The sequence below is a fragment of the Gymnoscopelus braueri genome (genome assembly GCF_963280865.1).
Source record: "Gymnoscopelus braueri genome assembly, chromosome: 5".
NCBI lineage: Eukaryota > Metazoa > Chordata > Actinopteri > Myctophiformes > Myctophidae > Gymnoscopelus > Gymnoscopelus braueri.
In genome coordinates, this window is record NC_137606.1 from 40,673,014 (window position 1) to 40,696,802 (window position 23,789).

At 42.4% G+C, this 23,789-nt stretch overlaps 1 protein-coding gene across 1 annotated transcript in view; it reads right to left on the bottom strand.

Annotated features, from left to right (window-relative positions):
- Positions 1 to 460: 460 nt before the first annotated feature.
- Positions 461 to 23,789, bottom strand: part of tenm4 (teneurin transmembrane protein 4) — a 319,789-nt gene continuing 296,460 nt past the window's right edge. The window contains exons 34-35 of the mRNA XM_080429457.1: positions 17,889 to 18,031; positions 461 to 2,859 (exon numbers count right to left, since the gene is read on the bottom strand). Coding sequence (XP_080285583.1) covers positions 2,101 to 2,859; positions 17,889 to 18,031 — 902 coding nt within the window. The 3' untranslated portion in view covers positions 461 to 2,100. The remainder of the gene's footprint in view (positions 2,860 to 17,888; positions 18,032 to 23,789) is intronic.

The window sequence follows — 23,789 nt, forward strand, 5'->3', positions numbered from 1 at the left end:
GAAGCCCTATCCTGCAGAATGAGAGCACTTTAGAGGCCGACCCCAGAGCAGCCCTCGGGGCAAAGGCTATATTAACGGTTTTAGCTCGACACACAGCATCGCTACCAGGCAGTGGTGGACTGTAACAAAGTACATTTACTTGAGTAATGTACTTAAGTAGGATTATTTTTTTCATCTGTTACTTGAGTATTTGCATTTCTGGATAATTATGACTTCCGACTCCGCTACATTTCTAGGAAGGGAAAAGGTACATGAATGTAAGCCCTATTTGAAATATAGTGGAAAATAGCCCATCCACACGCTGACAACGTGTTAGGATGCGTTGTGAGCTTGTAGATCTGCTATTTTTACTATCATTGTTATATATATTTTTATGAATGGAAAATATTTGAATTTGTTACATTTCAATACAGTAATGCGTAAAAAATCGTACACTTTTGAATAACTTACAGTGTAAGTATTTTTTAAAAGCAAGTACTCCAGTACTTTAACTCAAGTACACATTTAACAGAGAAACTTTTACTTGTAGTTGAGTAATATTTGACCAGGAGTACAGTATCTATACTTATATAGTACTGGGGTTGAGTACTTTGTCCACCACTGTCGACCACAGCATGCTACCATCAGTAGGTTTCTAGTAATGCTTCTTCAGAACCCCTTTTTGCACCCTCACTTTGAACATCCTTTCATCCAAACTAATTATTTGATTGTATTATGTGGGTAATACTGAGGAAATTGATAAAAGAAACACTGCCATCTGTTATATTTCCCATACATTGCTTGACTGCCATGGATCGGTAAAATGTAGTCCTTCCGCTAACGAAAAACACAATAGTTGATTTGAACTAAACCACCTTTCAATAGTTTATTCCATGTGTCGACACACCCTTAAGTATTGTTCAAGTACAACAATTAACGATAAAAGGGACAATAGTTCACATTTCTTTTCTTTTTTTAAAATTCACATTTGTTATACTGTTATTTCATATAGCTATTTATAAAACAAAACTAAAAGGTAGTTCAAAATCATTCCCATAAAATACCTTTTTTGTCGTTTAATACAGACATTGTTTCCACAGTATTTTCTTACAGGGTTGGCTCTATCGTCATAATCAGGTTGTTTGACCACAGTCAAATAAAAAGCAGAGAGCAGAATTGTGTTACAGCATCCTTTTTTTTCCTCTCACGAAACAGATTCATGGCGAAAATAATAACAAACAGACACAAAATAAAATAACATGTGACCTCAAAATCCCTTTGTTGGCTTCACCTTACAATTTCAGCTTGATTAAAAGAGTTTTTTGTTTGTATTTTTTGTTTGTACAGAAGGCAGTCAACATGCACAGTCATGGTGCACCAAAGCCTTCCATACTAAGACCACAGAGCATCAAGCTTTCACTTCGAAATGAAATAAAAAATGAAAAATGAAAACACGTCAAACAAGACATCACGCAAATGAAGGTGCTTAGACAAGTTCAGTGGGACATTGATGGCCGGGGTTGTACAGTCAACGGATGATTTCTGTCCATTATTTAATCGACGACCGGGGTTACGACTGTTTTTCAAGTAGAAGAAAAGAAATGTTAACGAGAAGGAATCTCCTTGGCTGAGGCGAAGCAAAAAGGCAGAATGGAGCAAGCTTGTAGAGTCACAATGTACTCGTCTGGCAGCGGAGTGGCGCCAGTGGACGAATGACGCTTGACCAACGCTCCTCCGGGTTTCCTCTGAACAGAATCACCCACCGGGACGAGGGAAAGAACAGGAGTCACCAACGTAAGTCACAGACATCGCAATATGTTCATCCTCTAGCAGCCGCACTTGGAGGGCAAAGACTGTTAAAGAGTCTTTTAAAAAAGGACAAGGTCACTCTTCCGTTAATACAGTGCAACGGAATGTAACCACGGATTTTCTCTTTGTTTTTTTCCTCTTTTTTTCGATTTTTTTTAACAGTATATTTAAAAAAACAAAACAAGTTGAGCACGGTCAAAAAGAACAAAACAAATTAAGTGGTCATGTACGCAACTGTCTTTGGCAAGAATGTCTTCTGTCCTATCTATGGTGTTGTAGTCCGATTCACCGCGGGGGGGCCTCATGTTCATGTCACCTTCGGCCCATTTCGCTCTGTCTCATGAAGTGAACGTTGTTCACGCTGTCCGCCAGCTCCGGGTACTGGTCCACCGACACCACGTAGTAGCCGTCGTAGCCCTGGACTCTCCCCGAGCCCAGCAGCTGCTGCTTCTCCCCTTCGGCCCAGGCGCGCGAGCCCTCCTCTCCGTCCCGCAGCCTCTGCCGCTCGCGCGACCAGGCCTGCGCCACGGCCCTCTGCCGGGCCAGCTCCAGCACGCGGGCCTTCTCCTCGTCCACGGTGCTGCCGTAGCGCGCGTTGAGGCACAGCGAGCCGTGCTGCAGCTGGATGTCGGTGATGCGCCTAGTCCTGCCGTTGAGGACGGCGTTGACCTGAGTCACCGTCACGTTGACGCCGGTCTCCAGCGTGCGGCGCCCCACCGTCATGCCGATGAGGGCCAGGTCTCCCTCCACGGAGCCCGGCTTGACGAAGTAGTGGGCGTCCGTGCCGCCGACGGTGAAGTGGAGGTCCTCCAGGTAGAAGGCGCCGTCGAGGACGGCGGCCGTGCGCCGCCCGTCCTCGCTGGCCGAGCTGATGATGTCCGTGCGGACGCGGCCGTCTCGGATGGCGAACTTCACGCCCTTCCCGAAGATGGAGCCGCCGGAGGCGAAGAGCGTGTTGCCCTCGGGCTGCGGGCAGCCGGCGCTCTTGGCCCGGTAGATCTGCCCGAAGCGCTCCAGCTTCACGAAGGCCTTCAGCTGCCTCTGGACCTCGCACTGCACGCCCAGCACCGACTGCAACACACACACAACACACTCATGTTAGCAGTGGTGGAAAAAGTACTCAAATTCTTTACTTAAGTAAAAGTATCAATACTGCAATATAAAAATACTCTGTTACAAGTAAAAGTCCAGAATTCAAAATTTACTTGAGTAAAAGTACAAAAGTATTGGCATCAAAATGTACTTAAAGTATCAAAAGTAAAAGTACAAACATATTTGAAAATAGCAGATCTACAAGCTCACAACGCGTCGCATCGCGACGCGTTGTGAGCTTGTAGATCGGCTATTTTCAAATAGCCTATGTATAAAATATGACTAAAGTGGTTAATGTATGTTTTATAATATAATAATTTATATCCGAAAAGTAACTAGTAACTAAAGTTTTCAAATAATTGTAGTGGAGTAAAAGTACAATATTTGCCTCCGAGATGTAGTGGAGTAGAAGTAAAAGTACTGAAAATTGGAAATACTCAAGTAAAGTACAAATACCTCAACATTTTACTTAAGTACAGTACTTAAGTAAATGTACTTAGTTACTTTCCACCACTGCATGTTAGTCACAATGATCACATGCCTGCTCTGGTTGCACTGTGAGCAAGAAACACAGTTCAGGAGAAACAAAGGGATCCTACATTATGAAAAGTTCAGTAGATTACAGTACAATAGATAAACAAAACTAAAACACAATTGTTCAATATAATAAAATCATCTTATAAGGTAAGAAAGCTATATTGAAGAGAGGGGATTTCAACTGATGCTTAAGGGCGCGCTCCCACCGCACTTTTATTTTACCTCTGGGGCAGAATCTGCCAATGCTTTGTCAATGTAAATGCGCGGATTCACGCAAGAGCGGATTTTTCCGCTTGTCGCGCAGACCTTGCGTTTATCTGCTCTACACGACTTGTCCATTTGAAGCAGAAAACTGCTAGAGGCAGGAGCTGATTTTCCCCCTCTGTCCAATCGGGTGAGTCGAAGGCGGACCGTCCCAAGACTCAGGAAGCACCATGGTGCTCAAGGCTACGGGGAGGGTCCTGAAAGTGAGTGACGGGCGCGTCATTCCCGTTTTTTAGATCCGCTGGCTGCAAAAAACTGTGGCCGCGCACAACCTGCGTTTAACGCTAACCGACCATGTTTTGGTGGGAGCGCGCCCTAAAGGTGTTTTTCTGAGTTTGCCTCTCTGATTTCTTGAGGTAATGTATTCCACAGATCATGGGCATAATTCATATATCAGCAGCATCATGTTCTTCTCGAGTTTTCATTGTAACCTCAGTAATCCAGCAGCAGAAGACCGGAGTGCTCTTGGGTGCATATGGTGTAAGTGTATGTGTTGTCAGTGACCCAGTACCCAGCCCGTTTAGTACTTAACCACTCAAACCCTAAATACTTCATTGACCGGGGTCCCCTAGGGCTCTGTACTTGTTCCGCTCCTTTTAGGTTTGTAACGGTACACATATTCATACTGAACCTCTTCTACCGAAAAAGGCGTTCAGCTCAGTACAGCCGTGTAACGCTGGAGTGGCGAAGAAAAAGAAAGAAAGGAAGATTTTTTTTACGTGCAGAATTTCAATTCCGAGTTTCTAGTCCTGTCAGAGCAGGGAAGTTTGTTGTTCAACAATCGACCCACTACCGCTCGAGACTGTCCAACTTTCACTGCTTTAAAACCAGAACATCAATCCTGTGACCCAGTTGTTGTGATTTATTTGTATTATTTATGGTGTCTGATTGTATTGATGTATTATTTTTATATGTTACCTGTTTTTATATTGGGGACTACACATGAAAATGAGCATGTGTCGTTCATTAATACTGTACAATTTCAAAACAGGTCTGAAAAGCATTTTTCCCATAGAAAGAAGGTGTCATTCACTGCCGACATTTTCCTTTTTGTCCTTTGTACATAAAGTGTTTTGTATTGGTTGATGATATTGTGTTTTAAACTAGGTTGATCCCAGGACTTTTTTGTGTTATCCTTTTAGCCTTAATGTCTGACTGTAACTCCTGCTGTTTACTAATAAAGTATTCAATCAATCAATCAAACAAACAAACAAACACGCTCGCTCTCCTAAACAAAATCCCTGCTGACTTGTCCAAGGCATGTGCTCTGCTCAAACAGAGCTGGATGGACATTCAGAGCCGCCACGTCAGCCCTGACAGGAACACGGTACTGTGTGTAAGCCGTACCCTATTTATAAACAACACACAAGCACACGGCGGGGCAGCGGGAACTTAACGGAGGCAGTGCTGTGACACTTACTGTGCCATCTCTTGCTGTGCTTGTGAATGAGAGACAGCTGTGCATGTTTGCTGAGAACCAGCAGGTCGGCATTGGCAATACCTCATCTTAACATCAAGTTGAATATTACATAGCGTTGCTGGCGGGCAGAAATCTCGTATCTCCATTTTTGATTTTTTTTTTTTGTGCCAGTGTCACGCAAAAACAAAATAGCAGATCTACAGTCCAAACGTGTCGCAATGCAACGCGTTTTGAGCTTGCAGAATATGCAGAATGTGAGCTGTGTAATTTTTTTCTGTATAAGTTCTTATACAGTATGGTTGACATGGGAAACTCACTGGGTGTGATGAGAGTGGTGCTGTATTTTGTTTAATGCATTTTATTATTTTCTGTATCATGTATAGGACAACTTGGTTTGCAGCTGTATTTTATTTCATACATATTTTTCATCCCCCCTATTTACCGAAATACATGTTTTGTTTGTGATACAACCTTCCCCCAAATAATGAGCCCGTACAATTGGCTATTTTCACCTCAGAATAGGGACGCTAGGGTTCATGTGCTTAAACACCATTGTAGAAGGACTTTGAAGTCAACTCTAATGGCGCAGGGAGAGCCAGTGCAAAGCAGCCTGAGCCATTAGTGAATATTTTTTTCCGCCTCCAAACTTTATCCCTCAAGCCATCTATCAAAGTGTTGCAAAACTCTTGGCTTCATCTCCAGTGTGATATCTAGCCTGAATGTGGCATACTCATCACGGTATGTACTGTATGTTCTGTAATAGGGCTCTCGGCAGTGTCCTCAGAGTGTCCTTTTTTCTCATACAGGGATTCATGTTACTTCATTAACCCATTCAAACCGGGAACACATCCGTGTATAACCACGTTATCCATATTTTATACTTTGGCTAAATTCTTGGCAAATATTTGAGTATATATATTTTTTAAAGGGAACATTTGTAACTCAAATCTTTGCTTTATTGGAAAGAGGGTTTCTTTCTTTTTTTTTTTTTTTACCTGTGGTGCTCAAAAATCTTCATGTCAAGGACCCCCCAAAATGACATGTTGTTCCAGGGACCCCCCAGAAGCAAAGATTTGAGTTACAAATGTTCGCTTTAAAAACATATATATTAAAAGATTTGCACACATTTTCAGGATTTTTCAAAAAATAGCCAAAATAAATCTTAAAATGACACGCAGATGCGTTCCCGGTCTTAATGGGTTAACACTTCATACATTCGGTGTTGTGACTTCGGAGCATGAGCCAACCCTCTCCAACATGTTCCGCCAAATGAGGATGAGTCATTATGTGCTTGGCAAAAATTGGCATTTTGTACCGAACAGAACAAAAAACCTCTTTGAAGGAAAAAATTGTCTAATGTGTCCACATATGTTGCAAACAAGTTGCCAGTTTGTAACTTTTTGAAAGTTCAGAGGCGAGCCAATCTAGACAAGTAGGTTTCTATTTGTTAAACTAATCGTGATGCTATATTAACAAATTTTGCTGGGGACCCCCTGGAAAACCAGAAAAGGGTCTGTCTGTCTGTCTGTCTGTCTGTCTGTCTGTCTGTCTGTCTGGATCTAATCTGACAAGCCGCTGGACCGGTCAGTTTCAGACTTCTAGTGCACACGGTCAGTAGGCCACAGACACACACACACACACACACAGACACCCGCACACGCACACGCACACACACACACACACACACACACACACACACACACACACACACACACACACACACACACGCACACACGCACACACACACGCGCGTACCTCCACTACTTTCATTTTATTTTAGACAGATATGGTGCAATGGTCATACATAATGGGTGCCTATCATCAAAAGAACTTCTGTGAGAGAGAAATCCTGCACCTTTTACACTGTTTATACCGGCATTCTAAAACCAGGCACTCTGCCCGTGTTTATCCCATTGAATCCGGGAACGCATCTGTGTCATTTTAGATGTCTTTGGCTATTCAAAAATAGCAGATATGCAAGCTCATAGTGCGGCACAGAGTTGGCCTGGACCGCTGCCGTAGCAAAAAATCAATCTTTAAAAATCGGGAAAATTTGCCCAAATCTTTGAAAATATATTTTTTAAAGCGAACATTTGTCAAATATTTTGTTCCAGGGACCCCCAGAAGCAAAGATTTGAGTTACAAATGTTTGCTTTAAAAATATATGTATTCAAAGATTTGCAAAAATGTAAAAAAAATAGCAGACAGCTTGTAGATCTGCTATTTTTGAATAGCCAAAGAAATCTCAAATGACAGAGATGCGTTCCCGGATTGAATGGGTTATTTCCCTCTCTGTTTTGAATACCGTCACACCTGAATGCAGCCAAGTGATTGTGCATTCCCCACATAGTACTAGGGCTCACATACTGTAAATGCAAATGTTCAACAATGGCTGACAGACAACCCGCTCTTGGGTTCAAAATGGTGCAAACTGACACTTTAATTCTTCCCGGCAGGTACATTTTTAAAGGGGAACAATAAGCTGAAATCCCCCATGGCTTCATTATAACACTATACATGACTTTTAAAAAAAGAAATACACTTGATACAAGAGGAGAAATACAACCTTTAGCCGTTTTGATAACATTAACCCCTGATACAGTACTTGTTATGCAAACACTTTCCCAAATGCACTGGCAAAAAAAAGTAATGGCAAATCAAGCCTGATCTATACTTAGTCGGATGCCAGTGTCACACGCTGAAAATATCAGATCTGCAAGCATATCGTCTATGTCGGGTGGAAACCGCATAAAATTATGTCCAATAGGGTTACTCTTCAGGATTCGAATGCAAAAGTATCAAAAAGTTGCAGATCAACAAGCTCAAAACGTGCCGCGGTTCGAGCTTGTGGATCTGTTGCTTTTCCATGCTTTTGTGTGACGCTGTAGGATGATCAAGTAGGGCAGGGGTATTCAACTAGATTAGGCAGGGGGCCACAATTGTAAAATGACTTGAAGTTGGGGGGGCCACAAGACCGTGTTCGTCGTTAACCATTTGACCGTTTGTCATATAGGACACAACAATGGACACATGCCCACTATGGTAACTTATTAGGGCATGCTTCATACTGCATAAAAGCATTTTGATATTTGAAAGGATAATTTCGGGGCCAGTCCTTTAATGCACAGGCTTTGATCTGGATATTGAGAAAATAGGAAGTAGATATTTCAGTGTGTTATGTGCATGCAATGATGCACAGGGCCATGGAAGCGTCTTTGAGAATAGTAGAGGCAGGCTGGCAAGGTGAAAGTGGTTACATGTTCGTATGAAGGAAAGGTTTTTTATTTAATTTTCGTTAAGTTTTTTGAGCATCCGGCTGATAAGGGCACAAGCTCTTATGATGTGTTTCAAGAACCATGAGTTGAGAGTTTGACCATTATTCAGCCAAGGACGCTATTGAGGATGAATGAATCATAGCCTACTGTATAAAACCTACAAGTGGATGAAGGCATGGAAGAAGGACAAAATCCATTCAAAACTAGCTAATGTATACAGAAGGAGAAGGACTATTCTGTCTTTGGTGTAATGGACAACAGCCACTTAAAACTCAGAAATAGCTACTTTCATTCTGTAGAACCAACCATTTATTTATTTTCAAGGTAAACCAAGAACCTATCATCAGACAATATATTACAGAAGAAGTTTCAATGTGCAGATTTATTTTTATTTTTATATTACCGTATACTGTTTAGACTGATGATTTAGACAATGGTTATCGGTTTACCTATCGTCGCCTTGCTAAACTAATGGCCTACTGTATACCATTTTTTTTTTTTTTTCAGGAAAAATACAAAACTGATCCAAAACAAAGCTATGATATTTCTTAATCATTTCACCCAAAATGTTTACAACAAATTATGACTATTTAAATAGAAATAACACTGTCTGACAGTTATGTAACATAAGAGATTTAAATAGGTTTAAATAGGATTAAATCTGACTTGGGAAAAAAAAGGCATATTTTGGCCTAAGTCATGCACACTAGGGAGTTAGGCCATTATACTAAAAGGGGAGGGAACAGCATGATCCTTTTCAATTAGGAGATGGGCGATTTTTACCAGAGGTGGCCAGTGTCATGAGGAGCTGACTTAGGCAAAAATATCATTTCCCTCAAAAAATGACTTAGGCCATTAGTTTAGCAAGGTGACGCTATGATCCTAGAATACTATATGCATTTGATGTATTAGGTCATGTTTACCTTGCTTACTGTAAATCGCTCTGGATTATGAGCGTCTGCTAAATGCCTGAATTGGTACATTGTACTTTGGAATATGGAATTGTGTTCCAGGGGCCAAATGAAAGCTCAGCTGGGGCCGGATGTGGCCCGCGGGCCTCCAGTTGAATATCACTGAAGCAGGGCGTTCATTTACGAAAGGAAACACAACATATCTCTCTTATCTCGTAAAATGTGGAGATAAGAGGTTTCTGCCCGACAACACTTAGTTATTTTCAGGGCGCGACACGCCATCCATGTATAAATCAGACATATAGCGACTTGAATTCTGGGGGGTGAATGACCTGTACATAAAACACACACGGTTCAGAGATGGACAGAGGTGTTTGTCAGAAAATGCACCGTCTCCCTTATCGTTCCTGACACGTATGGTATTTAACCCATTAAGACCGGGCAAGCATCTGTGTGTAATTTTAAGATTTATTTGGCTATTCAAAAATAGCAGATATACAAGCTCATAGCGCGGCACCGAGTGCCGCGCTATGAGCTTGTAGATCTGCTATTTTTGAAAAATCGTGTAAAGTTCGTGTGAATCTTTGAATATATATATTTTTTAAAGCAAACATTTTAAACTAAAATCTTTGCTTCTGAGGGTCTCTGGAACAACATATTTTGAGATGGGGGTCCGCGGCCAAATACATATCATTTTGGGTGGTCTTTGAGAACCACTGATATTATAGCAGCATACGTTTTTTTTTAAACTGTTAGGATTTAGACATTTTGTAGAATCCCCAAAAGCAAAGATTTGAGTACAAATGTTCGCTTAAAAAAGAAGAAGAAGAAGAAGAAGAAAGTATATATTCATAGATTTGCACATGACATTTTCACGATTTGCACTCGGTGCCGCGCTATGAGCTTGTATATCTGCTATTCTTTTAACAGCCAAAGAAATCTCTCCCGGTTTGAATGGCTTAAAAAGAGAAAGTGAAGCTACGAACTCCTGACAGCCCTGCTGTGCCATATATATATATGAAAAAGAGGAATTAGTTAGGGTATGTACTCTCTATCTTTCTAATTCCTCATGGCACCAAAAGCTTTGTATACGGAGTGTGCCATTCCCTTCAGAGAGAATTAATCCCCTGCCCTAATATTACTTGACAAGAGCCGCTCCTCGGGAAGAAAAATAAATAAACATTGAAGGGACAGGGACGGGGGGGACGGGGGTGATATGAGATGGATATGAGCCAACCACAGCGAGGCGCCGAGCGAGACGGGGTCTGAGGCAGAAGAAACAAGCTGCGATAAAAAAAAAAGCCACCGGGTGTCAGGTGTCCTGAGGGAACTCGTCAACCGTGTCCGGCATCCTCCCGGTGACAGTTTCTAATTCAGGTTTGAGGCCGGCGCCGATCAGAAGGGGTGATCCGGGGTAACAGGAGAGAGAGAGAGAGAGAGAGACACGGGGCGGCGGACTGGTGGGAGCGAGTTAGCCGCGGTGACTATAGCCTCCCTATATCGTCTCTATCGGGGTGGAAAACCTCATATGTCCAAGAACTGTTGCTTTTCAGGATTCGAATTCAAAAGCATCAAAAGTATAGCAGATCTGGCCCGGTCCGGGCACTTAGGCGCCAATGTAGCCTGACGGTGCATCGCGGGTTCGAGTCCCGTTCCCGACGATCTTTACTGCATGTCTCTCCCCATCTCTCTCTCTCTGTTTCCTGTCCATCTCCTCTATAAACTATAAATAAAGGCAAAACAAAAAGTAGCAGATCGACAAACCGCGTTTCGAGCTTGTAGATCTGCTACTTTTTGATGCTTTAGTGCAGGGGTAGGCAACCTGCTGCTCCAGAGCCGCATGTGGCTCTTGGGACCTCTGCCGTGGCTCCCAGTTGTTTGGGCAAAGAAGTATGCAAAGGAATAAGAGGTTTTCTTTCTGGTTTTTATTTGACTTTAGGCATAAAGTTAAGTTATTAAAGTAAAGTTATTAGTAAAGAAAACGTGTCGCCCATACACCAGACAAAAATAAGAAACTAATCATTGAAGGAAAATAAAGAATTTATTAATGCTTGGTTTGTTTGCTTTCACCACCAACGTTGCTGGGTTACTGGTATACTCGATCTGCTTTGAGAAATGAGCAAACAATAACAAAGAAAGTTATTTTGAAACACCAGAAAAAGCACAAACACAAAGCCACTCGAGACAGATTTTTTATCATCTTTAGGGCCAAAAATGGCTCTTTTGATAATAAAGGTTGCCTACCCCTGCTTTAGTGTGACACTGTAGTTTGATCAAGTAGGGCGTTCATTTAAGAAAAAAAAAATACAAAAAGTTAGAACATGGAGATAAGAGTTTTCTGCCCCGACAGCAACGATATCTACCCCCATCTGCTAGATCTGTGACAGCTCAGGGCCCGGCTTGTCCCCGGCTGAGCCACCCACAGCCACCCAGTAGTATAGGAGAATCAAAAAGGGCCCCCCGGGGGGGGGGGGGGACACTTCACACCACACCACGGTGTGTTTGTTTACCCGTGCCAGAGCTGTGACCCCGGTCAGCTGTCCCCAGGGCGGCATGGCGTGGCGTGGCGTGTGTGAGAGAGAGAGAGAGGGGATGAGGGTGTTGCAAGGGGACAGAAGCCCGGCCCATGTGGCGTGCTCCACTTTGCTGAAACCCCCCCCCCACCCTCCGGGACTCTACTGGCCGAAGCGTCGTTCACGTGGGCGCGGCCGGGCCCGGGGTGCAATCAGCCCCGCGGCGGCGCCGCTCGCGATCAAAGAGATCAAACCTGGTGGACCGCAAAGCTCATCTGTCCGCTCCCTCGCCACATTTTTCAATCTTGCGTGCGACTCTCTGACAGCGAATGGTCTGAAATTGGAGCCTAAATGAAAGGAGATGGAGAGGTCTGGCCGTGTTTTCTCTCTTGTCGCTCCACACACACACACAAAACTAAAAAAGTTATACTAAGTGTTCAAGATAAGACCCATTATGACCAGGTCATTTCATATTTCTTTGGCTATTCAAAAATAGCAGATATACAAGCTCATAGTGCTTTGAATATATATTTTTTTACTTTCTAAATTTTTATCCCACGATTTTGTAACCCCTATTTTTTCACCCTAGTGCCAATGCCTAAGCGTGTAATCCTGGGCACTACCTTCCCTCTGCCAACCTAGGGAGGCCAGGGCCGAGCTCATGCCTCCTTCAATGTATGAGAGCCGTCTGACCTTCTTATCACCTGACAGGGGAGAGTTTCCCTGGTTGGACGTAGCGCGTGGAAGGTTATTCCAACCATTTCCCTTCCCCTCCATCAGGCGCCCCGGCTGGCCAGGGGGAGGCAGTATAGTGACCAGGATTACTGCATGTTTTTTGTGAGGGTACCTACCCTAGGAGACACGGGGAGAACATGCAAACGCCACACAGAAAGGCCCTTTCGCCAACCCCACCTAGGGTGTGGGCACTGATGACGCGGAGGAGAGAACACGCCAACCCCACCTAGGGTGTGGGCACTGATGACGCGGAGGAGAGAACACGCCCCCAGCGCCCACAGCGTCCCCTGCGGGAATCGAACCCAGGACCTTCTAGCTGTGAGGCGACAGCGCTACCGACTGCACCACTATATATTTTTAAAGCAAACATTTTTAACTCAAATCTTTTTTGCTTCTGGTGAGAGGTCCCAGGAACAACATATTTTGAGATGGGGGTCCGCGGCCAAATACATATCTTTTTGGGTGGTCCTTGACATGAAAAAAGTTTGAGAACCACTGATATTATAGCAACATACGTTTTTTTTTAAAAACTGTTAGGATTTAGACATTTGTAGAATCCCCAGAAGAAAAGATTTGAGTTACAAATGTTTGTTTTAAAAAATATATATATCATGTTCAAAGATTTGCATATGACATTTTTTTTCTCTCTTGTCGCTCCACACACATACACAAAACAAAAAAAGCAATACTAAGTGTTCAAGATATATTGTGTGTCGGTAGTTTACGATCTATATTTATGCTTCAAAGAACTCTGCATTTAATTAGGCTGCATTGTCTGTCTGCGGTACACACTGGCGTAGCGTCAGCCTGGCCCCAAAGTGCTGTGTTTGAAAAGGACATTATTTCCGAATACATTTCCTATACATATGCATTGAATGTTTTGCACACATGATAACAAATTATACAGACTGGAGAATGATTTATTCTTAGCTGCACGCTGGTGTCACACACTTAAAAATATCTACAAGCTCACAGAGTGTCACACTGCAACACAGTGCAAGCTTGTAGATCTGCTATTTCCCGCGTGGTAGATCTGCTATTTCCCGCGTGGTAGATCTGCTATTTCCCACGTGCCAACAAAGTTAATTATCTCAAGGCTTTCTCTCGCAGTAAATACTCCAGAGGTAATGAAGAAGAAATGCCTGTCCAACAAACGTGGGTAAAACCTAAAAATCTAGGCTAGAATGTCTATTTAAAGACTCAATTCAGATTATATTAAGACGCTGCGCTCCATCATGAGTACTCTTGAATATATATACTTGAGAGCAGTGGTGGAAAAAGTACTACATTCTTTTACTTTTCTTTTACTCAAAGTATCAATACCATAACGTAGAAATACTCTGCAACAAGTAAAAGTCCGGAATTCGAAATTTACTTGAGTAAAAGTCCAAAAGTATTGGCATCAAAATGTACTTAACGTACCATAAGTAAAAGTACTCATTATGCAGAATGTCCCATTTCAAGTTTTCAAAATGTATACAAATCTTTTGAAAATAGTCGAAATATATATAGAGCATTAGTGGTTAATGTATGTTTTGTAATAATAATCAGAATCTACAAATATAACTAGTAGTAACTAAAGCTGTCAAATAATTGTAGTGGAGTAAAAGTACAACATTTGCCTCTGAGATGGGGCTCTGAGATGTAGTGGAGTAGAAGAAAAAGTACTGGAAATTTTAAATACTCCCTTAAAGTAAAAAATACCTCAACATTTTAACTAAGTACAGTACTTGAGCAAATGTACTTAGTTACTTTCCACCACTGCTTGAGAGGCCGGGCTTGTAGATGTAAAATAAACCTTTGACAGTGGCACTATACTCAAAGCCTCGTGCACAGCAGCCATTTTGACAGTTAAAGACAGCTGACGGTAATAACATTAATTGCGTGTGTTTCCGCGTGCCAGCATGACATTAATGGTACAGGAGCTGTACCATGCTGGCACACACACTAACACCTAAATGAAACACACCCACAATTAATATGATTACCTTACCGCTGGGTTTACTGGTCAGACTGGCAGCTGTGTGCAAAGGTAAAACGTTTACAAGTGAATACAAGGAAACCTAACTGGCAATGGTGTAAAGTAACTAAGTACATTTACTCAAGTACTGTACTTAAGTAAAATCTTGAGCTACTTTTACTTTACTGGAGTATTTCCAATTGTCTATACTTTTACTTTTACTCCACTGCATCTCAGAGGCAAATATTGTACTTTTACTCCATTTGAAAACTTTTACAAATTTGACTCCATTATTTGAACACTTTAGTTACTGGTTACTTTGCAGATATAAATGATTACATTATAAAACAATACATTAACCACTTTAGCCCTATTTTATACATAGGCTATTTGAGCTTTTTTCAAACATTTTAGTACTTTTACTTTTGGTACTTTAAAGGAGGAGTTACTTATTTTCTATCAATTGCACACCCCATGAAGCCTTGAATTCATGGATTTGTTTCTGTTTTTGTGGCATTCCTAAGCCAATAATTTGATGACTGGGTGTATTTCCGGTAGGAGACACAAATAATCTACTTTGTGTCTCCTACCGGATACATTAGCCTGTAGGAGACAGGAATCAAATTATTAGCTTACGAATGCGACAAAAACTTTTACAAAATCATGAATTCAAGGCTTCATGGGGTGTGCAATTGATAGAAAATAAGTCATTTTTGGGGTGAACTACTCCTTTAAGTACATTTTGATACCCATACTTGTGTAGTTTTACTCAAGTAACTTTTGAATTACAGACTTTTACTTGTAACAGAGTACTTCTACATTGCAGTATTAATACTTTTACTTGAGTAAAAGTACTTATTCCACCACTGCTAACTGGCAGCTGTGAAAAGGTTCCGTTGGCCATCTGTAAAAGGTTTACAAGTAAATACAAGGAAACGTATCGGTCTAAAATCCCATCTCTTCATGTCTGGCATTCATTTGCTGACAGTTCTGGTGCGCAGTCAAGAATTCTGCAGATAATCCATCACTGAAAATCGCTCACACCATGTATTTTGACCTCTTTTTGGTAGAATTACCATTCCGATCATGTTCGGGTTAAGCATCGGTGCTTTAAAAAAGCACTAATGTTTATATTTAACCCTAAGGTGAACGGCCTTGCCAGCGGCAATATGCCCGGCTATTAAAAACATTCATTCATTTTGACAAAGGGCTAAAAATGTCTGATGATTAATGTCTTTCTGGCATTTGCGAGTGCTGATGAATTGCCCGGATGTTATCGCCGGATTGCTGTGGCTTTTGCGAGAGCCGACCTCAAAATACACTATTGGATTCATTCCATCTCGTCTGCTCCCATGCATGTCGCATGGAGGAAGTATTTCAAATGGAAATGGAAGCGAGAATGCCTTTGAATTCCATTAGATTCATCCAGGTACTGTGATTCCTTTTTTGCAGAATGCACCTGGGGTGAGCTCGGCTATTCCCTATGGAACGAGAGACACGGGTTCCCCAGACGGGGGATTTAAAACAGGAACATTTTTGTAGCAGTGCATCCAGTGTTGCCAGATTCTGTGAGAGAAACAAGCAACCAGGTCTAGGAAAACCAGCCCAAAAGAAGCGACTATGAGCCACATGATCACTTTAACATATACATCAGCTATTTGAAAATAGCAGATCTACAAGCTCACAGTGTAGATCGGCTATTTTCAAATAAAATATTGCGGGGAAATTATAATAAGCAGATCTGGCAACCCTGAGTGCATCTTGGCGAGCAGGGCGTAGCTGGTATCTCGACTACCACGGCTTCGCGCTTCATAGACGACCTGTGGTTTTCAAGACTAGGCAAACTAAACATCACCTCAATTCCAAAGTGTTTCATTTCCTGTACAATCAACCCATGGCGGGCTGTAGAGTAACACTTTGCAGAACCGGCCCTCTCAACACTCCTGATGCATGTAAAGTATATACTAGGCGAGAGCAGGTGAATCATAATGTTCCATTAAGTTACGTAAGTAGACGTCTTTTCATCATTAAGGTCTGCATGCAAGCACACAACATGCATGCCATTATAAACAAACTCTAAGCAGGGACTTTACTGTTTGCAACGGTACAATTAATACATACCACACATTTCGTACTAGAGGGCTGAAAGTGGATTCTAATTGAAGGAAATGGGGACTTTATTAACAAACAGGAGACTTTGGGGGCCTAAAATGTACAATGCTTTTATTTGCCTGCATTAAAATGACTCAAATCTTTGAGATTTCAATGAGGATTGCATTTAAAAAAAATCTATTGTCCCATTCCAAAGGCTTTTAGGTCTTCCACATCATCATGTTCACCTCTTTTCAATGGCTATGACAGCCTATTGTTGTTAGCTTACAGGCTCCTGACATGACTCTGGTCCAGATGGGTGGCATTCATTCTCTGGCTGTAACCCAAGCCAAGATAACATCAGCAACCTCTTCAATAATTCAGGTGAGTTGGAGGCGACTTAAAAGGGCCGATAAACGCGGGAATCAGAGCATGTCTGCTGCCTCTCAGACCCCGGCCCGGGGTGTAAGAATGAGATGAAATCAATGGCCAGTGGTAGAGGGAATGGAGAGTGAATTTCCCTAATGGCAGGACAATTACAAGAGCTGTTTAGCCCTGACCTCCTGTTCCCCCCGGGCTGAGGACCGGGAGCAAGGGGGCCCTGGCTCACTGGGCCGTGATTTGGCGGTGATAGCTGGCCGGCAAAGTATCGATACCACAATGTAGAAGAAAGTACTCTGTTACAAGTAAAGGTCTGGAATTCAAAATGTACTTGAGTAAAAGTACAAAAGTATTGGCATCAAAATATACTTAAGGTACCAAAAGTAAAAGTACTAAAATGTTTGAAAATAGCAGATCTACAAGCTCACAACGCGTCGCGATGCAACGCGTTGTGAGCTTCTAGATCGGCTATTTTCAAATTGCCTATGTACTGTATAAAATAGGGCTGAAGTGGTTTGGGCTATAATGTATGTTTTAAATATAGTCATTTATATCTGCAAAGTAACTAGTAACTAAAGTTACTAGTAGTGGAGTAAAAGTAGAAAATATGCCTCTGAGATGTGGTGAAGTAGAAGTAAAAGTATAGACAATTGGAAATACTCCAGTAAAGTAAAAGTACCTCAAAATTGGACTTGAGTGCAGTACTCGAGTAAATGTACTTAGTTACTTTACACCACTGTTTGGCGGTGATGGGATTGTTGGCCGTGCAGAGCTTTTCTGCCTGTTAATGGGTGGAGAGGAGGATGGAAGGCCAGAGGCTGAGGAGGATGATCTGATAGATGGAGGAGAGGGTGTTTGAGAGAGAGAGAGAGAGAGAGAGAGAGAGAGAGAGAGGGGGGGGGGGGGGGGGGACCGGCTTACCTTGCTGCTATCCCACTCCTGGGTCTTGATCTGGGTGCGCACCAGCTCGTACGAGGGCTCCATGGCGTTGGTGGCGGGCTTGCGATAGCCGGGGATGACGTTGTACAGCTGGAAGCCGAAGGTCACCAGCCAGCTGTTCACGTCTGCAGAGAAACGGAAGGGATTGCATGAAACACCAAGAGTTGATGGGGCACTATCGGGATTTCCAATATGATCTCTATTATACTTGTTGTAGGGCTTAATTAGAAGCTATAACACTTGTCTGTGTGTCTCTGAAATGCCACCCAAGTTTACCCCAGTGATAAAAATAAAATCAGTGAATGTGAAAACTACAAACTTTACTTCCTAATCTTTTATTTAGTTGCTACCCTCAGTGGTCATGCCATTGTGTGTTTACGAGCTTGTAGATCAGCTATTTTCTCTGTTTCGGAAACTGTATTTAATCCATTGAGACCTGGAACGCATCTGTGTCACTTTTTGATTTGAGCTAAAAAGCATTATTTTACACTTTGGCTATTTTTTGAAAGATTATGAAAATGTGTGCAAATCTTTGAATATATAGTTGCGAACATTTGTAACTAAAATCTTTGCTCCTGGGGGTCCCTGGAACAACATATTTTGAGATGTGGGTCAGCGGTCAAATAAATATAATTTTGGGGGTCCTTGACATGAAAAGGTTAGAGAACCACTGACATAAAACACCAAGAGTTGAAGAAACGGCATCATTAAAGGGACACTATCCGGATTTCCAATATGATCTATAGGCCTGCTTGTTGTAGGGCTTCCATTAGAAGCTATAACAATTTCCCACTGATAGCAAATTTAAAAACAATAGAGTACAGAAGTCCTGACGTCACTTGTTCATCCCCTGGTTCGTAAAGTAATTTCTCTATGGAGAATAACATTGGGTCATCTTAGAATCGTCTCATATAAGAATTGTGGTCCAAAAATAAACAAACTGTCTCGGCGATATTGTCAGGGAGGAGGTTCTGTATCGTTTATGATAGTCAGTCACTCATATTTGATATTTCGGGCGAAAATTTTACTAATTCGGCGGAAGTAACATTATCGTTTTCTCACCGTCATATCCATAAGAGTCAAACCGCATCATTTGTTTATTTTTGGAACACAGTTCTTAGTTGACGCGATATTAAACACGTCTATGGGAATTCAGAACGGGGGTGGAAAACCGCGAACCGGGTAGGATGTGTAAATTACGTCAGACTTCGGTGCTCTATTCATAACTAACTATAGTTATATTGCAGTATGGGATTGTCACAAAACCCCAAGGCCACGCCTATACAGCTGTGAAAATGTTCCGTTGGCGGTTTACAAGTAAACACAAGGAAACGTATCGGTCTAAATCCCATGCCAACTCGTTATCTTTGGCATTCATTTGCAATTAACAGAGATGCACACAGCGACAGCGTGACAGCGTCCCTTTAATCTACCGTTATCTCCATTAATCACTGGTGGCTTGGTTACGACCCCTATGGCACGCTGAGGATGATTCATCTAACAGCTCCACTCAGTGCTGTGTCATAAACACTTTGATTTGTTCTGGGAGCAAAGTTGTGATTAACCCAATAAAACCGGGAACACATCTGTGTAACCACTTTAACTATTATTTTATACTTTGGCTATTCAAAAATAGATGTTTTTTAAATCGTGAAAATTTGTGCAAATCTTTGAATATATTAATTTTTTTAAACTACATTTTTAACTAAAATCTTTGCTTCTAGGGGTCCCTGGAACGAAGCTTTTTCATGTCAAGGACCCCCAAAATTATATGTATTTGGTCACGGACCCCCATCTCAAAATATGTTGTTCCCCCAACATATAAATATATAAATATTCAAAGATTTGCACAAATTTCAGTGATTTTTCAAAAATGGCAGATCTTCAAGCTCGTGCTTGTATATCTGCGCTATGAGCTTGTATATCTGCGCTATGAGCTTGTATATCTGCGCTATGAGCTTGTATATCTGCTATTTTTGAATAGCCAAAGTATAAAAAATAAGGGTTAAAGTGGTTACACAGATGCGTTCCCGGTCTTAATGGGTTAACCACTTTGAACCTCAGCATCCCCATTCTTCTGGAGGGGAACATTCGGCAAAACAATTGCAGATTTACAAGCTCACAACCCGCGTTGTGAGCTTGCAGATCAAGTTGTAACTCAGGTCTGTTTCATTGAGAGTAGAGGGTTTATAAGTGGTTACGTACTGGAGAGATGGCAGCCAGTGATTAGCGTTGACTCCGAACAACAACAACAACAACAACAACAATTTGAACAAGAACAGGCGTTGTTTGGAATAATTTGAACACCAGAACAGGCATTTTGGCATGATTTGCACATAAACACTTGATTTGTTCTGGAGCACAGTTGTGTGATTAACACATCGACCGCCAGAGGTTAATCTCATAATGTACTCACCAGTGCCAAGGTGTTTTTGTTGTTTTTTTGTTTTTTTCATGTCGCCATAGATCTTGTTAAAATCCTTAAGATTGAGCTCTACACGGTCTGTTTACATCCGCGAGATCTCCCTGTATCTCCCAGTGAAGATCGCGTGTCAAACGGGGCATCCATGTTTGAGTTAGAGCGGATTACGTTAAACAGTGAAATGCGAGGAGAAAAAACTACAGGAAGAGAATTGAGTTTCAGTTTCGTCTGTAGAATGGGAGCGGGCGTGATCGTCAAAACCGGATCCCAAATAATTCTATTTCCTGTCATCAAACCGGAAACGGAAGTGGATCAAAAAAAATCCGAAAGTGCACCCGGACCGCGCATGCGCGAAAAGACCGCAGCCCGTAGGACTACGGGCTCGGCGCTTAACCGTTGGATTTAACGGCCCGTAGAACTACGGGCCCGGCGGTAAATGTGTTAAGTGATGGAGATAGCGGCAGTGATGATTGCCCTGGACTCCTACAGGTGCTGCTCCTACGATGACACGCACACACACACACACACACGCACACGCACACGCACACGCACACACACACACACACACACACACACACACACACACACACACGCACACACACACACACACACACACCCCCACACGCACACACACACACGCGCACACACACACACGCACACACACAGCTGGATCCCAGGAGCACATAAGTGACATCTGGGGACCGGCTGCTGTGCTGATTACAGCGCGGTTTCATGTCACCTCCTGCCAGCTCCATAGCACTCCGTTTTCATGTCACCTCCTACCAGCTACACACTGCTGCTGCTCACACACAATCACACACTTATAATAACACCCAGTGGAGGAAAGTAACTCATGTACAATGTACTCAAGTACTAGCCTGGTAAACCCCCCTCCCTCCGGAAATCTCATTTGCATTTGGTTTCAGGAAGGAGGGTCTGGGATTGCTCACAGAGTAAAGCTGCCCGAACCACTGCGCATACGAACCAATCAGCGGCTGCTAGGGGCGGGATCATCCAATCACCTGCCTAGTAGCTTGAAAAAATGAAACTCCGTTTGTCATCGATTCTGCGCCCGGAGTCTCAGATGCAAGTACGCTGTGAAACAAAATGTGTGTCGCAAGCTTCTTCCATTTGACGGAGTGAGGTTACTCAAGTACTGTACTTAAGCACAATTTTGAGGTACTTTTACTTTACTTGATTATTTTTCATTATTTTTATTATGTATTTACTTCTACTCCGCTACATGTCAGAGGGAGATATTGTACTTTTTTTTTACCCCATGTATAAAAAAAAGAATTAAGTACTTTTTTCCACAACTGATACCACCTGTGCTATTTTTAAAAGGAGAATGAGTGGGCGTTTTGCCGGTCCCCGGCATTAGAACTCTACTATGCATTGGAAACAGGAGAGAGAGAGAGAGAGAGAGAGAGAGAGAGAGAGAGAGAGAGAGAGAGAGAGAGAGAGAGGGCGGGCGTCCCGCTGTCATTGATAGTACACAGTCTATATGTTCTTCTGTTCTGCTAGATTGCCTGCAATCTGGGAACCCATCGCCAACTGAAAATGAAAAACAGCGCCCTCTGCTGTTTTTTCTATGTCTGTTGGCTCTGGGCGGAAGAAAACGTAACGCCAGAGCGCAAGGAAACCGGTGTTTGTTGTATGCCTTCAGCGCATCACTTCCGGTTGGTGCGACTATGTTTTCATTCCCACTAACAATATTTCTACACGGAACACTAACACCACTTCTCCCAGAGAACATGGATCGTATTGGTTATAAGCCCACTTGTTTCTATGATGAAAGAGTAAGTTAAAATGTGAATATCTTTCCGTGGTTTTGTCTGCTCCGCGGACGCTATTGTTAAATTAGTTTCGGTTTGTTTCGAGGGGGGAAGGATCGACGGACACGTGAATCCCGGCCACTACATTTGATTGGGTAAAGCGCGGCATGCTTCCTGATCTGAAGGCACGCCCATGCGCACTCGTTATGACGAACCTCCCCGACAGATTCCAACGCAGTGCAGAAGCTGTTCTTGAGAGATTAGATTGCCTGTTCCTGGACTTTGTCAGTAGTCCTCCAGAGTTAACCCATTAAGAGCTGAGGCCGATTGCACAAATGCCTTCTAAATCAGTAGTTCTCACACTTAAAATAAATAGCAGATGTACAAGCTTGTATATCTGCTATTCATGAATAGCCAACGCAAAAATATATATTATTTTATAACGAACCTTTTTAAATCAAATTATAGTGATAACAACATATTTTCAGATGGGGGTCCGCGGCCAAATACATATCATTTTGGGGGTCCTTGACATGAAAAAGTTTGAGCACCACTGATATAGAAACATTATGTTTTTCAGCATACTGTTGGGATTTAGAAGACATTTGTAGAATCGGCTCCAGGTCTTAATGGGTTAATTGTTTAATTGTTTAACAAAGCAAATTCCTTATCCTGATTCCTGACCCTGGTATTTGTTTTACGTCTCTCTTATTGTGATTCTCTGTGGCAGGAGGCAGAGTCCTGTAGACAGACATTAGCGCTGCCTGACGCCTCCTGTGATGGATCGACGTTCATTTTTTTGCATAATGGCAGTAACGGCTACCTTCATGCCTCGGAAGCCAAGCCCTTTAAAAGTGAGCCTTTTTTCTTCCGACCGCTTGCAACGTATCGTTGCTTTTGGGGCGGAAGAAACCTTGTATCTCCACATTTCGGCGCACGTTCGTAAATGAATGCCTCACTTCGTTGTAAAAGAGTGTTGTACAAAAGTAGCGAAAATAGGCAATCTACAAGCTCACGATGGTTACATCGTGACGCGGAAATCTACTATTTTTGTGACATTTTAACCAGTGACTTAACCAGTGAAAGTGGTCAAGTCTGTCTCTGTGTTTTGTAAATATGTGACCAATGAAAAGTATTAACAAGAGCGTATGACAAAATAATGCCATTGGAACACAGGCAATTTTTTTTTTAACCCATTTTCTGAAAAACTAACCGTTTAGGGACATACAAGGTTTCTGCCCGTCAGCGACAATAACATTTTGTTGCTGTCGTGCAGAAATCTCTCATCTCAACATTCTAACTTTTTGTGATTTTTGGTAAATGAACGCCCTACTTGATCATACTACAGCGTCACAAAAAGCATCAAAAGTAGCAGATCTACATTCTCGAAACTGCTATTTTTTGCCGTTTTTGTATTTGAATCCCGAAAAGTAACCGTTTTGGACATTTGAGGTTTCCACCCGACAAGAGACGATTAATTTTCTTACCGACGGGATGCATCATTGCTGTGTGACACCTGCCGGGGGGGAGGGGGGGGGACCAGTACGTTTGTCACAGCTTTGGCAATGCCAACCCAGCGAAGCTTTTTTTTAAATAAGAATTTGTTTGAGGGACAATGGAAGAAAGGACCCAGGTAATTTAGTGAATGGAATGGAAATGTCAGCGCCATCAATCACAATTGAGGCA